Genomic DNA, 15,245 nt, shown 5'->3' on the forward strand with positions numbered 1-15,245 from the left:
TATCTTAGCAGACAGTCTCAGAGTAGAACTAGAGAAAACCACTCAGAGATGTGGGGGTAGACAGAGGTGAGGGGACTTGTCTGGACTATAACCCAAGGGCTCCAAGGAGGCAGGGCTCTGTGAATCACAAGCCAGTCAGCAGAGAGAGAGAGGCTTCAACATCACCTCATAGGTTTCAAGTCCAGACCAGGGCCTGGGTCTGTTGGGAGGAAGGGAACAACCTTTGTCTCAGCGTGACAACCCTCAGAGGATGGTGGGAATCCATGATGAGCACTTGTGGTCAGGAGGCACAAAACGCTCACAAGCAGTATAATTTGGACTTTTTGGTCATAAGAGAGAGAAGGGCAAATTCACTGTTGGGATTGAGAGAATAATTCTGACAAAGAGCTCATGGGGAGATGTTCCATGCCTGGATCTGGGATTTTTGTTTAATACTCTGTGACTTCTGGGGGCAGCACTAGCCATTCATGCCTGCTTTCTCAGTTCAAACTCCTTTAAAAATTACATTTCATAGTCAGCTTATAAAATAGTAGATTACCATACAGCCTTCTCATGTAACCTTATTTTGATTTAACCCTCCCTGTCAATGCATCCCTTCCTTCCATGTCCACAGCCATATCCCCTCTTAAACAGCCACCTACTGACCCAAAGTGTCAAAAGGATGCTCTAGAAATGGTATCGGGAAAGCTGGCTGTCGATATGTAGAAGAATTAAATTAGACCCTTGTGTGTTACCCGGATCAATTGAAAGTGGATCAGAGACCTCAATGGAAGATAAGAAGTCCTGAAAATGACAAAGGAAAGCTTGAGCAAAACACTTCAATGACTTAGATATAGGCAACAAGATTCTGGAAAGGACTCCAATGCTAGAGAAATAATAGCAGGAATTGACAACTGGGGTTATGTGCAATAAGCAGTTCCTGCACAGCAAAAGAAACCATCTGCAGAGAAGAGACGATTTACACAACAGGAAAAAAATCTATTCCAGCCAGTTTCTTCTGTTTATGTCCTCGTCCATCTAATGTCTCATCAGACATATTCCCAAAGTTGAGATCTTAATGTGCTTAAGAAAAACAGTAACCAATTCAAGATTCCATCTATCCAGGAGCGGCCGGGAGAGAGGGAGAGACAGAGAAAGGAAGAGAGACATTGATTGGTGGGTTTCCTGCATAAAAAATAAAATAAAATAAAACTGGGAGATAGTGAGACAGCCATCTAGTGGTCTCTGGAGTTGAGTTTTCACAGCTCAGTGCAGCCAGGCCTACCGTGTTGCTTTAACATTTTGCTTCCCTAACCCAAAATTGACTTTCAATGACTATTTCAAAGGAACAACACTGCTCTGCACTTCTATCTTATGACTGCTTTTAGACTTTGATGAAGCTGAAGGGCCATGCAAAGTACTCACCCTGTGCTGTGTTCCTCCTTGCTTATTAACCTGATGACATCAGTTCAAGTTTGGAATCATGTGTTTTATCTCTTCTTGAAATAACACTGTATTTTATTTTCTGTGTGAAATGTCTCATTACTCAAGCATGATGAACTCTTTGGATGAACTTTCTTCTGTAAGGCAGAGTGTGAATGTGACCATCCAGTTTGGTTGAGTCATGATTTGTTTCGTTTGTTTGAAGAGATTGTCCCATTAGTTAGAAATTGTTTTCTGATTGAAGATTTCACCTAAAATAAGCTGATTTTATGGGTGAGAATTTCAAATCTACTTTGAATTGTTAAGCCAAGATCATTTGTAACTGTGACCAATGTGTTAGTGTAAGCTTGCAAAGACTTTGTATCCCCTTGCACAAATATCTTATCAATATAGTCTTCAGTGGCTTGCATCATAGCTAAACCATTTATGACTTTTTGGCGTCTCATGGCCCTAAAGAAAAGGCTTATAAGTGTTAGACAGTGGGGCTGTAGATGTAGTTAAATGTAGGCAATCAGAATCTACAATCACGGTTTCCTAGCAGCTAACCTGTAAAATAGATTGAGAACAGGAAAACCTGGGGTTGCCAGGACACCACATGTGTGTTTTCCGTTCACATAGCAGACATAATGAGTTTGTCCACATAAATGATGATGATTTAAAATTGTATGGGCTGTCTTTTGAAATTGTATCTAATCACAGATTGTGCATAACTTGTTTTCATAAAATCCTACCCAAGTCTGTTCTTTAATGTACTCATAAAAAAAAAAAACTTATGATGACTCAGCTAATGATTTTCAGGTTTTTTCCTCTTATGTTCTTTGTTTCCAACTGTTTCTAAAGGATTAAAAAATAATTCTTCTAGAACTGTTTCACTTCTTGCTTAAGAGGGGCAATTGGACCTACTTATGCTAGTACTAGGGAAACCCTAAGACTAGCTTCTCAGTTGTCACATACACACATGTCTGACAGAATGGTTATGTTTCACACATAGTCTTGAAAAAGAGTCTTATAGCTTGAGCTTTAACAGGATTTTCAGAACAATACAAATTGCTTGTGATGGTAGCTTTCTTTAATGCAGCTGTGGCTATTTTTATTTTTGAAATCTGATGGAGGCCTAAGTTCTTAATTTCTGTATCGTATCAGTTATTTTTAATGTCCACATCAGTTGAACTATTCTGAGGAAGCCAATGATTAAAACATGGATACAATGACATGCAAATTATTTTTTTTACTTGTGCTCATATGTCAGTGGTCACAGTGTGTGAAGTAACAGGAAGAAGATGGTTTATAAATGAAATGTAAGAATATTTCCCAGTGTTTGACTTTCCTTTCCCATTCTCTCTGTCCCCTCTTCTGTCCCTCCCGTCCTTCCATCCCTCCATCCCTCCTTCTGTGAAAGTCTAAGAACCTTACTTCTCCCTGACTGTCACAATCAGATGATGTTTCTAAGAATCCAAGTGTAAATGTTACTGTCTTGTAAACACTCTGCCTCTTTATCTCTTTTGTCCCCGCAGGTGATTTGTATTCACTGCTTTCCAAGCTGCTAGGAGAGAGGGACGGTGTGGTTCATGTGCACAGATATAACCCCGCAGAAAAGACAGAGTCCGGTTCAGACCCGGTAGCTGAGATGGCAAACATAGTCCAGAAAAAGGACCTGACTCGGTCTGATGCCAGAGAGGGTGCAGAGCGTGAGGAAAGGGGCAATGCTATCCTAGTCAGGGACAGAATCCACAAATTCCACAGACTAGAGTCCACTTTGAGGCCAGCTGAGAGCAGTGTCTCCCCACAGCAGCCTGGTGAAGGTCCCTGGGAACCAGAACACTCAGGAGGTGCGTTCAGACTTTCTTCTAAGCAGTAAAGTATGAAACGCTGCAATCCACATTAGCAAAATCTGAAGGGAATAAAAATTAGTACGTAGTAAAACTCACCAATAAAAATGACTTACTGGAACAAGTATGACTCAGATTTGAGCTCTCAAATACCACAGTCCTTTGGAAAAGATTTTTATTTTGAATTTTTGGGTTGGCCCTGTACTATGTAAATTCAGCATTTATTTCAGCGAATGGGTCCAAAGTAGGACGACGCTTTGAGTCATTTTGGAATTGACTGTGTGTGTGAAATTCAGAGTAACCAATCAACATTCCCCCCTTACCTAAACGGGAGGAAGTTGAAATTTCCAAACCTCCCCTATGAATCCGAGTGTATAGTGTATATATATATATATATATATATATATATATATATATATGCTTTTCCTATCTTCTCATGCGATTAATGCACTCTCACATTCTCATCCTCCTGACTAGTAAAGTATAACCATTTTATGACTGATTTCTTAAGTTCCATTATCAGCTGCTGTCATAATTGAAAATTGAGTATGTATTTCTGAAGGGACCGCCAGTAAGTCAATAATTATCAAATTTATCTTTATTTCTGGCCAGGATTTGACTTCCATAAATTAGAGAACAATACCTTATTCCCTTCAGGTTTCTGTACTGGCAAGCTGTAGATGCCTCGTCTTTGTCTTTAATTATGCTGTGGCCTCTGTAATATTGATTGTGTTGCATGTGACTTGCTAATGTGGAAAGCCAAGTCATAAAGCATGTGGAGAGATTCTCAAAAAAAAAAAAAAAAGTAAGGGCTATGCGTGCATGGCAGCTGTCCATGCGTGGGCTTGGATGGCACAGGCTGCCAGCTTGATGTTTTCAAATTCAGCTTTGCAGGAAGCCATAAATTATTCAACACCCAGCTGATTTTTATTTATAATTGAAAAAATTAGCATGCAGTGCCTCTGCTCACATGGAAGTTTCAAGTGTCGTCCTTTGGGACCGGCCTAATGGTCTGTATGAGGTGTTAAGTGGAGCCTGGACTTTTAACTCCTCATATTTTAACAGCCTCTAACTGGTTCCAAATTCATCTAATAAACCTGTGTTTCTCGAGAGGCAGTCAGGGGACACTTCTTACTTGAGAATTATCTAAGGTGTTGAAGAAAAACCTCTGTGTCCTACCAAAGAAGTGAAATGGTATCTGGGAGTCGGTTACCAGAGATGTTCAGTTTCTTGTGCCTCTACCTATCTGTCTCATAACGCACGAGGGGCTGTCTGAACCTCTGTGTCGAGAACACAGATATTCACAAAAGAAGCCTCTGGTGAAACACATTTCTGTTCACATATTGCATGTTAGAACTGCAGTGTGTATTGGTCCCTCACTTGCCTTTTAATTCCTGAATTTGAGATATCACTGTCACTCTTTATCATCGTAAGTGTTGTGGAAAAATCAGAATCCAGGGACTAGAGAGATGTTTCCATGGTTAAGATCACACAGTACTCTTCAAGAGGACCTGGGTTGACTTCTGACCACACATATGATGGCATGCAGTTACCTGTGACTCCAGCGCCAGGAGATCCTATACCCTCTTGTGGTCTCTGCAAGTACCAGGCACACACATGGTGCCCATAACTACATGTAGCCTGTCACATAACATACGTTTAAAGAAGAGTTTGTATTTCTGGAGTCTTCGTTTTTCTAAGAAAGAAAGCTTAAAAAGTAGGAAATCATTTTTTTTGCTGTGTCACTTGCTGTTCTCGGAGCTAGTTCTGAGGCAGTGCTCAAGACAAGAAAGCATCTCTGAAGACCTCAGCTGGGGGGGGGTGGTTCTTCCTCGTAAGAATGTGGGGTAATGTCACTAAATTTAATAAGTCACCGAGTGTTAGGCAGCACAGCCCCCCTCCACTGTTGAAAGAACCATATGTGCATTTTCTTTCTGACATGGCTTGTTTTTAACGTTATTTCACTATTCTAACTCCAAAATCTTTAAAACTGAGTGCAAAATATAAAGTTCACGTTTAGTAAGTCTAGTCATAACTGCCTTTTCCTTGTCGTCTCCCGATTCCCCATATAAGATGCCCTTTTGCAGCAGTAACAAAGCTTGCTCTGGTGGCATTGCATTGCATATGTCAGAGGAAGCCGGAATCTGCAGCAAGCTTCCATTTTTCCAAAAGAAAGTAGGAAGTTTTCCACATATGGCAACTGTACGCCGTCAGTATTAGTCTAATCCGTGTGTGCTTCTCAGAGTATCAGCAGGGAGAAGAAACATGATGGACAATGGGCTATTGTTTCTCTTTTGCCCTGCCTTTATCCCACGCATAGCAGATAATTGCCTTAATGGTCTAGAATGAACTGTCCCTTTAAGTGCCTAATTTGGTAGATGGAATTGTATTAGCTGCAAAGAAGAAAGTCACTTTTTATATGGCACTGTAACCGAAGCAAAAGTGCAGGGCTATTTTGTCACTTCATATTACAACACAAAGTCATCTCAGGTACTTTTACGGCATGTTAATTTTCAGAAGAAACTGGAGCCAGGAGATGTTAACCTATTGAATGAGGTCCCAGAGTCTGGATTTAAGGCTTGAACATTATGGTTTCCAATATGCACCGTCCAGTGCCTTAATTTGAGTTGATCATGATTGGTTGAAATGTGCTTGTCCAGTTGTGTAGCCTTTCTTGGAATTCTGGTCCCTCTCTGCTCAGAAGCTAAAGGCATCTACTTCGTCCGAATCCCGTTCTATGTGTTCGGTTCTTGGTATCTGTACAACCCATAACAGAGATGTGTTCAGTAACCGCATAGTTTGTTCTCTTCCCTATATGTTGGGACTGTAATACAGGAGTGGATCCCATCCAGCTGACTTGAGGGTTCAAAGGTGTAATTATTACTGTATTAGCTCAAAATTTTGTGTGTGGTGCTGTGTGGTCGGCCTTGGGATTTAACATTTTCTAAACAATACTGTTTATAGACTTTTAACTTTGTCAGGATTATACGTAATACACATCTTTCTCTGTCCCTCGTGGCTTTTACCTCTCTCCTCTTGCAAGTCCTGCTTCCTCTGCCTCTGGCTAGCCATTCTCCCTTTCTTCTTCCCAGAGCTTTATCTGTCAAGAAGTCCTACATATACCTCCTTCCTAAATATTGGCCATTTTGCTTTTTATTAAGCCAATCACAGCAACGTAGCTTTACACAGTGTAATAACATATCTCGAAACAACTATACCTGGTTCTGCATCCAAGTGTCTGTGTTACGCAGAGTTTTCTACTTCATTCAGGGTCAGATATCATTGGTCTTAGCATCCTTCAGAACAGAGCTTATATGCTATGTGATCTCTGTGTCTCTAGAATACATACCCAATAAAGCCCCCCACCCACTTTTCCAAAGTCTGCATTTGGCCCAAATAAAATGTGAAAGTCTGCTAAGAAAGATCATGTTATGGGCAGACTCACTGGTGGATCTTGGCTGCCTGCCTCTAAGTTCCAGCCATGCCCTCTACCCTGATATCTTGATATCTTGTTTTTTAAGTCTCTAATCTTTAGTTTTCTCATCTGTAGAATGAGGATTACAATCTTCAAGAGGATAAGACTATACATGGAAAAGGTTTTGAACAGTAGAAAATATTGAATAAATGTAACAATTCTTTAATTATTATCATTATTATCACTGATGCATTAGTATATTAGACTAATAACCTCCCAGGTCAAGTAAGCAATGCACAAATACTGTTTTTACATCAATCAGAATTTCCGAGTGAATATTCTTCTTCGTGAGAATCAGTGAACGCTTTTGTTCTTTGAGGATTTCATACATAAGTACAATGCATTGTGATCATATCTGCAACTCTTCCTGTGTCCCCCATACCCCAACTCAAATTCATGTCCTCCTTCTCCTCTTCTATAGTGTGTGTGTGTGTGTGTGTGTGTGTGTGTGTGTGTGTGTGTGTGTGTGTAAAACTTATTCAGCCCAATTACCATTGCCCATATGCACCTGGCTATAGCTCTGACCAATGGAGCCTGGGCAGCTATTATAAGACCTTATCTCTCCTTAACTAAGGAGTGGAGCTTCCTAAGCCCTCTAATACATGCGAGAATGTTGACTGGCGTGGTCTTGTGCAGGTCTAGGGTTGGCAGCCTTAGCTTTTGAGAAGTCATGGGTTCAACATGCCCGTCATGTCCAGAAAAGGTGATTTTTCAGCAGTCCTCCTGGTATCTTTTTAAAGGATGTTCATAAAATAGCAGGTGTCCCTGGCAGCCCTCTCAAACAGTCTTAGCATTATTTATCCCTCCCCGGCTGCTCCCTCTGCTTTACCTCCGATAAGCCTATACTCTTCCTATACTACATATTTCCCCCATTTCCCCCTCTCCCTTAATAGCACCTGCGGCCCTCCTCTCTATAGTTCCTTCTCTCCTCCTCCCACCATGGCCCCTTTTTACTTTCCTGGTTTCTCTGTTACTCTGATTTACACATTCTTACCTAAAGATTCAGAGCTAAAGATCCACAAATACGAGAGAACATAAGTTCCCCTTTGTTAGTCTGGGTTGCCTCATGCAATGTATTTTCTTGAACTACGTAGAAAGGTACAGATTTTCACACATTAGTGAATTGTAAATATTTGGTAGTGTCTTATCATAGAGTTTGTAGATCCTTGAAACTCTGACTAATTTCATTGATCTGCTTTAGTGTATGGATGAGACACATGAATTTTGGCGGTGGTGGCGAATGCCTTTAATCCCAGCACTCAAAAGGCAGAGGCAGGTAGATCTTTGTGAGTCAAGGACAGCCTCCAAAGCCACAGAGAAACCCTGTCTCGAAACGGCCCCCTCCAAAAATAAGGGACACGTTAATTGCAGAATGAAAATATTTAACTCAATGATGGAAACAAATGTTCTCATATTTATTCTTAATGTTGCTTAGTTTCTGTCACAAGTAGTTTAATATTTGTACTGAGATGGCATTAATAGAGTAGAAATAAAATCGCAACTTGCCTTCTGGAAATAGGCTTATTGAGCAATCAGTGAAAACTTCTTGTTAGTTCTTGTTGTTAGCTTTGGCTGGCAGATTTTATCACACTACTGTGTACAAACATATGGAAGACTGGTTCAGTCATTGAAACCCTCTGTATGTTATACAACAGTTATAAAATAGTTGGTTGACATTTACAATTCAGTCCAGAGGTCTATGCTTCATTGAATTTTTGGGTGACTGCTAAACCAACTTTCACTTAAGTTTTGAGATCATCCTTAAGACACATTCCAGTCATACACTTGTATGTGGTACAGTCTTACAGAATTCCTAGATTGAAATAAGGCTTTTGACTGGCTGAGTTTTCATCTTTGTAGTGGATGAGATGATAACATCAGACAACTATATAATGTTTACTTTGAACAAGGCTCCATGTCTAGGATGTATGCATTCATTTAATCCTTATAACAGCCTATTTTTAATCACATTTTAGAAAGGCAGAAACTAGGGTATGTGGAGGTTAAATCACATGCTCCCAGTGTCAGGACTCTGCGCATCGCAGAGCTGCTCCTGGGCCTTGCTTTTTAACGGTATTATTAATCTGTACCCTAGAAGAATATAATCCAATTGGATAGAAAGACAGACAGGCAGATTTTCCCTGCACAGTCATCTCAGCCTACAATTAGGGTGTGGCCCCCGGTGGGTTGACCACACTCTGGTGGGTGGCCCCACCCCTGATTACATGGGAGGAGTGAATATTTCTGGTAGGAGTTAAAGGGTAGTGTTGGGGTAAATATGACCAAAATGTTCTGCATACATGTAGGAAATTCTCAAAGAATTAATATAAATATTATGTAAAAGACTGATCCAACGGATTTACATCTTTATAGTTGCTAACATTATCCCATGGGAGTACCATTTAAAGTAATGTTATTCCCATGAGAGTACCATTTAAAGTAACATTATTCCATGAGAGTACCATTTAAACAGTATTTCATTTTGAAGTACATTTTCAAATAGTATAATATAATGGTTTGGGCACACTGAGTCTTTGCTCTTAAATGTGTGTGTGTGTGTGTGTGTGTGTGTGTGTGTGTGTGTGTGTGTGTGTATACACATGTGTTCATACATTTAATATATATACATTATATTTATATTATATATACATTATAATTATAATTCTTGTAAATACTTTCTACAACACTCATTCTGCCACTGCCTTTAAGACTCTGGCTATCTCTTTCCTTTTTCTTCACTCCTGTTAAATGAGACATTGTAACTTATTCTTGTTTTCCTTTTGACTTTGTTATAAATTTTCCCCTATTATGTTGGTTAATTTTAGTTATGGGTAGCACTTCTAATAAATAATAAATCTGTCAGGATCAAAACATATTTACTCAAGTAGTAGGAACAGACAAGTAGAGAGGAAACAGTTGCCATTTTTTGTTGAAATGTAGTGATTTTAATCCACTTTGTTTTTTGATTAGCATTAAATGTAAGGAGCCTTGTTAGACTCAAGTTGCATCATAGTCCTGTGATTAAAGTTTATCAAGCTTGAGTTTTATGTAGCTCCTGTGACACGGATAAGTGGATGCCCTTTTAAATGCTTATTAATAAGATCACGTGACTGTAGCAATGATCGCTAGCATTAATCTCTTTCTTGGAACGGTATAAGATTCTTTTAGTGATTTATTGATATAATTTTAATAACATGCTTAATTTTTCTATCAGTAATTTGTTTAATCTCTGACAGAATATGAGGCTACACATTTACTGTTTTTGTAATAAATGCAAGTGTTCCTTGGTGAATAATATAATTTGTTATAAAATCTTAGATTTATTTGGAAGGAATGTCATTTAAAAGCCTCCAGGGGATGATTTCATCTCTCGTGGCATCTTTTTGAAAACAATGGACTGTGTTAAGGCTACTAGGATGTACAACTAATATGCATTTACATTATTTAAAAAATTGTTTCCTCCATTATATTCTCAAACCCAGGATTTTAAAAACAAGCCATCAATCTTAACCATGTCATTTGCCATCTGAGTTTAGCACAGGTCACATTTTAGAGTTGGGGATGACTGCCCATGGTCATAGGTAAGAGATTTTTACTTAATATCTTGTTTAAACCATAATTCTGCAACATTTAACTAGTCACGCACTGAAGCACTTTTTAAGTAAAGAGTAAATGAAATCTGAAGCACATTTTATTTTCTCTGTGATTGAAAATGTCAAGTTAAAGATAAAACCCAAATACATTTTATCATACTGTTTCTTTGGTGAGGATTTTAAATGTTCCTATTTTAATAATTAGAGAAAGTTATCCTTAGTGTTGGGCCTAATATCTGACCCCAGTCTAAACTCTGTTCTACCAAATGAGATAATGATGAAGGTTGATTCCAGTGTGGTTGGAAGCTTCTGACTCTTGAGTACCTTAGGGCAGGGATCAGAGCAGTCAGTGTTAGATCCGTCTTCATAAGTATTCCTAACTGACTTTCATAATTGTACTCATTTAGTCTTTTAAGGATGTAACCTTTAACCTTTAATAATGATAAGGCAGTTGCATTGGAAAGGGAAATGCTCATTACCGGATCCAGTATACACACAGGAGAACATGAACTCATTTCCTTTCCCCACCCTAGAATCTGATTAACACAAGAACCCAGATTCCTAACATTGGAGTCTTAGCTGGGTAGTCTTAACAACCTCAAAACTGTTGTGAATGGAATTAAAATGCTTCCCAAACATTTGCTGCTAATAGCCAAGTTCTTCATAGTGTTAGAGTCAGTTTCCTTAGATACCAACTCTACTCTATTGAGAATTCCCAAAAGTGGCCTTGCAATACATACATTCTAGATGTTTATACTGCCTCTGTACTTTGGAAAATTTCTAACCATATTGACAAGTATTTTGATTTTATAATTGGTGGGGCTGGACCCAAACCAGTTCATACATAATGCTCCTTGCAGACTGTCCACCGTAGCTGAGTAAGGTCCTATGATGTTGGGGTCATTCACAGTCAGATTAGAGTAATTTATACAGTAGTTCCAATATTTTATGAAATTAGCATTTAACACCAACATGATACTTGCATTTGCACATTGGATGCTTTTATCACCATTAATACCATTCATCTTCAAGAGCACTTCAGGCAATTGCATGTTAGTGGCCTACTGGACTAAGAGCTGCAGGAACAAGGACATGTGCCCATTATCTTAAGTGAAAGCAGGTAGTAAAGTCACATTTTTACTAAGTAGTCTTATAGTACTGTCAGTATTACCTTAAGGTAAGAAGTAGTTATTGGCATACATACATTGCCACAGTATAAGAGTGAAAATGCTGTCCTTTTAGAGACTGGAGACATGTCAAAAAAATAAATGAGAGTTGTGTAATTGAAGTGGTTCTGGACTCCAAGAATCTAATGAAAGAAATTAAATATCCACTTTGGTATATATTAACATTTCCTCAAGAGTCCATCCATGACTTCCTGGAGTTGGCTACCAAGGACAGAATGGTGACAACTAAATGCCAAAAACACAAATAAGATGAGAAGGAAATGCACCTGAAACCAAGGATCCCAAGACTATCTAAAACATGTGCTTTGGGGAATGATCTACCCACCTGTTCATCAACCTAGACATCTCTAATTATCATGTTTATGCCCTTACTTCTAAAGCTAACTTTCAAAGGTACAATTTTAATCATATCACCTTATTCTTAAAAACCTTCTGTGAGTGACTCCCAATTCACTGCAGCATCAGTTTCCAGCCTTTTCTCCTGTTTTGACAAGCCAGTGTGATAGATGATGGATGCTATTCATTCCAAAGCTCCACAGTATCCGCTGGTGTGCCCAGGGTTGTTTGCAGATTCAAGCATGCTAGCTGAAGCTATGCCCCTTCTCTCTAACCCAGGAAAGCCTTTTACAGTACACACGAGTGAAAACAGCATCGGCATGTGTTCCAGGATATCCCACACTAAATTATTTCCCTACTCTGTGCTTCCCTACTATTCACAAAGTGCTTGCATAGTGCCTTAAAATTAAATATAGTATAGGTCAGGACCCTACACTACAAACCAAAACAACACTCTCATGATTAGGCCCAGGCTCTCTGTGTGATATGTAATACATTTTCCTCTCTGAATTCAAATCAGATCTGATGGTCGGCTTCTCCTGTAGCCCTGCTTGCCACAACTACCTGGCTTAGGATCCGACTCCAAATTCAGGTTTCTAAACATTATGAAACAAATATTGCAATTATAAAAGTCTTTGCTTTTTTCTCTTTCTAATAAAAGCATTCTCTTCCCACTGATGAATCCCCTCAACCTCTACTATGCTTAACTTGACATAAAAACTCATTTTTTTCTACTCAATAAGATCTTGCTATGCCAGTCAAAGTCTCAAGATGGACTATGGGACTACTTCTGTCTTCTAATGCTCTTTTGTGTCCCAAGTATTTGATTCCTGTTTTATCTTATAAACTTTTCTTACTTTGCATTCTTACTCTATCCCTGTATTCATCAAGGCTGAGAATCATGTTTTATTTCATGTTCATAAAATTCAGTGTAAAGACTGCACTTATCTGTTGTAACCACTTTATTAAAAGTCATTGGTAGATGTTAACATTCTTGTTACCACATCTAAAAAGCTGTGCATGGAAAGGTGAAATGATTTGTGCTTTTCCATAATTGAGAAGAGTGTGTAACTGCCTAATCTTACATTGGCACTGGCTCATGGGTTCCAGTGCCTGGTATACAGGCCCTCTACTTCCTTTTCTTTTGCTGGCCTTTGTTGCCTCTTTTGAGGGCTTGACTACATGTTTCCACATTCTTCAAAAAGTGGGAAAAAGCAATGGACCTTGGATTTGTGCTTTGAGATTTCTCAGAATCTCTTGTTGAAGCATTTGGGGGGAGGTGACTTTGATACAGTAATTTTCAAGGTTATCTTAATAGTTACATATGATCAATACGACTAATACTGTATATAGTACCTGTTCGTTCATGAGCTGGTTTATGACTTGAATTAACACAAATGAACTCAGGAGTTCTCTGAAGATTGGATTCTTCCAAATACAGAATAGGAATAGAAGGATCAAAAAAAAAAAAGGAATAATTTGTCAGTCAATAACAGAGTTGTCAATGTTGCCTTTTTTGTCATGTTAGAAGACAAGAAAATATGTACAAGGACAGAGAATTGCAATTTTTATAGGAAAACTGAAGCTAAGACAAACGATGCTGTCTTACATAGTTCCAGGTATAATGGATAATCAATAAATAGCTTATCCTAGGAACTGCTGTCTATTGATCATCCAAATTTTATTTGGATGGGTGATAGACAGGTAGGTAGGTAGATAGGTAGATAGATACATGATAAGAAAGAAAATATATGAATAGATGGATGGATAAAGGGAGGGAGGGAGGAGGGAGGGAGGGAGGGAGGAAGGGAAGGAAGGAAGGAAGAGATAGTGATACATTGAGGGATTGGATTTTTGCTAATTCCTGCTACGTATTTGCATTTCAGAATTGTATATTAAAACAATACCCCCCAATGTTGGCATAAGTTTCCAAAGATATTAATTTACAGTTAGGAATCTTATCAAGGAGGGAGAGATTTCAAATTGGCTCCTTTATAGCTTAAGAACTGTCTGATTTTACAGGTGTCTTGGCAATGGGAAAGGACAGCAGATGGTCTCAAGACAAGTTCAGCCATTTTGTCTCATAGCTCAAGAGGCTGCTTGGCCTGTGCATGGGGTTGCATTTTCTGCTCGATTTTGTCTTCAGTGTCTTTGCATGAGTTTTTGTGCCAGTGCTGAGTCTTTGCGTCTGTTTTTATGCTGAATATGTGTGTGGATTTATCTTTTAGATTTCCATGTGGAGGAGGCACTGGACTGGCCTGGAGTGTACTTGTTACCAGGCCAGGTTTCTGGGGTGGCACTGGATTCCAAGAATAACCTAGTGATTTTCCACAGAGGTGACCATGTTTGGGATGGAAAGTAAGTAATATTTTTCTTCAGAATTATATGAAAATAATATATATTACTTTTCATTAAATTAAAAAGACTTAATAGGTGAACTCTTGTTTTATTTTTTTATTTTGTGTTTTTCTTTTTTTGAAAATTCTGAAGAAGTGTGGGTATAGTTGTCAGGAAACACGTGAAAGTTAGGAGGCTCTCCTTATGTGATGTTAGTAGCTAGTAATGAGTATATCCAGGGTTCAGGACTAATGTTCTGCAGAGTGGATGTTCTGCTCCTATTGTGGTATCTCTTTGATTATTTCATCCTTTCATCTCCAGGATTTCAAGAATTACAGCAAGATGTTTGCCTTATTTTTCTCTATCAATCTGAGCATGATTCCTATGTAGAAAACATAGAGTTGTTATTTTCACAGCCAACTATGATAAATAGCAGAGGGGAAATCTTGTGCATTGTAAGAAAAAAAAGTAGTCTCACCCACTAGTGGTCTCATGTACTAGTTTCTAAGACAGGCAGAAGCAGCCTGAAATCCTGCGTGCTTATTATCTTATTATCTTCTCCTTGGAAATACCCTCCTTTCCCAGAGTGGGAACTTCATAAGTTCAGCTCTATACTCATGAAACATTTCAACACTTCACAGAAAGCAATCCAGAGAAGCAATCATCTAGGAAGTTACTAGTTGGCTATAGAAAAGCATTTTGTTAGTTCCCTGCTTGTGTTCAAAAACAAAAACAAAACAAAACAAAAAAACCCTACAGCCATCAGGCTCTAGCTGTCCCTCATGTTATCCCAGGCCATTGAAAACTGTGCACCTATGTGTAGGGAAAGCTGTAGCCACTCCTTCTTAAGGGCTGGCTACAGGTGTGCCTGACCAGGCTTGTGAGGGTGTGGTCAGAGTGACGTAGTGGGACTGCGTTTTCGGTTTCGGTTTCTCTTTGCTTCTTGCTGTACAGACCTCTACCACGCCAGCTGGCTAGGTTGCTCTGGAAGTAAGGCTTTTCCCTATTAAATACCCTTATATTTCTACCTGACTCCGTATTGGTAATTTCCCACAATACCTATGGA

The 15,245-nt window shown here is 39.0% G+C and overlaps 1 protein-coding gene across 14 annotated transcripts in view; it reads left to right on the forward strand.

Moving 5' to 3' along the window:
- Positions 1-15,245, forward strand: part of Pam (peptidylglycine alpha-amidating monooxygenase) — a 265,814-nt gene that overhangs the window by 217,072 nt on the left and 33,497 nt on the right. For 10 of the 14 annotated variants that reach the window (XR_003481650.2, XM_027397706.2, XM_035441157.1 and 7 more), the window contains 2 exons: positions 2,937-3,251; positions 14,071-14,200. Coding sequence is in view for 13 of the 14 variants with exons in the window: in XM_027397706.2 (XP_027253507.1) it covers positions 2,937-3,251; positions 14,071-14,200 (445 nt within the window). In the remaining variant the exon portion in view is untranslated. The remainder of the gene's footprint in view (positions 1-2,936; positions 3,252-14,070; positions 14,201-15,245) is intronic. The other 4 variants (XM_027397703.2, XM_027397704.2, XM_035441161.1 and 1 more) reach the window with 1 other exon arrangement.

The sequence above is a fragment of the Cricetulus griseus genome, chromosome 2 (genome assembly GCF_003668045.3).
Source record: "Cricetulus griseus strain 17A/GY chromosome 2, alternate assembly CriGri-PICRH-1.0, whole genome shotgun sequence".
NCBI classification, from domain to species: Eukaryota; Metazoa; Chordata; class Mammalia; order Rodentia; family Cricetidae; genus Cricetulus; species Cricetulus griseus.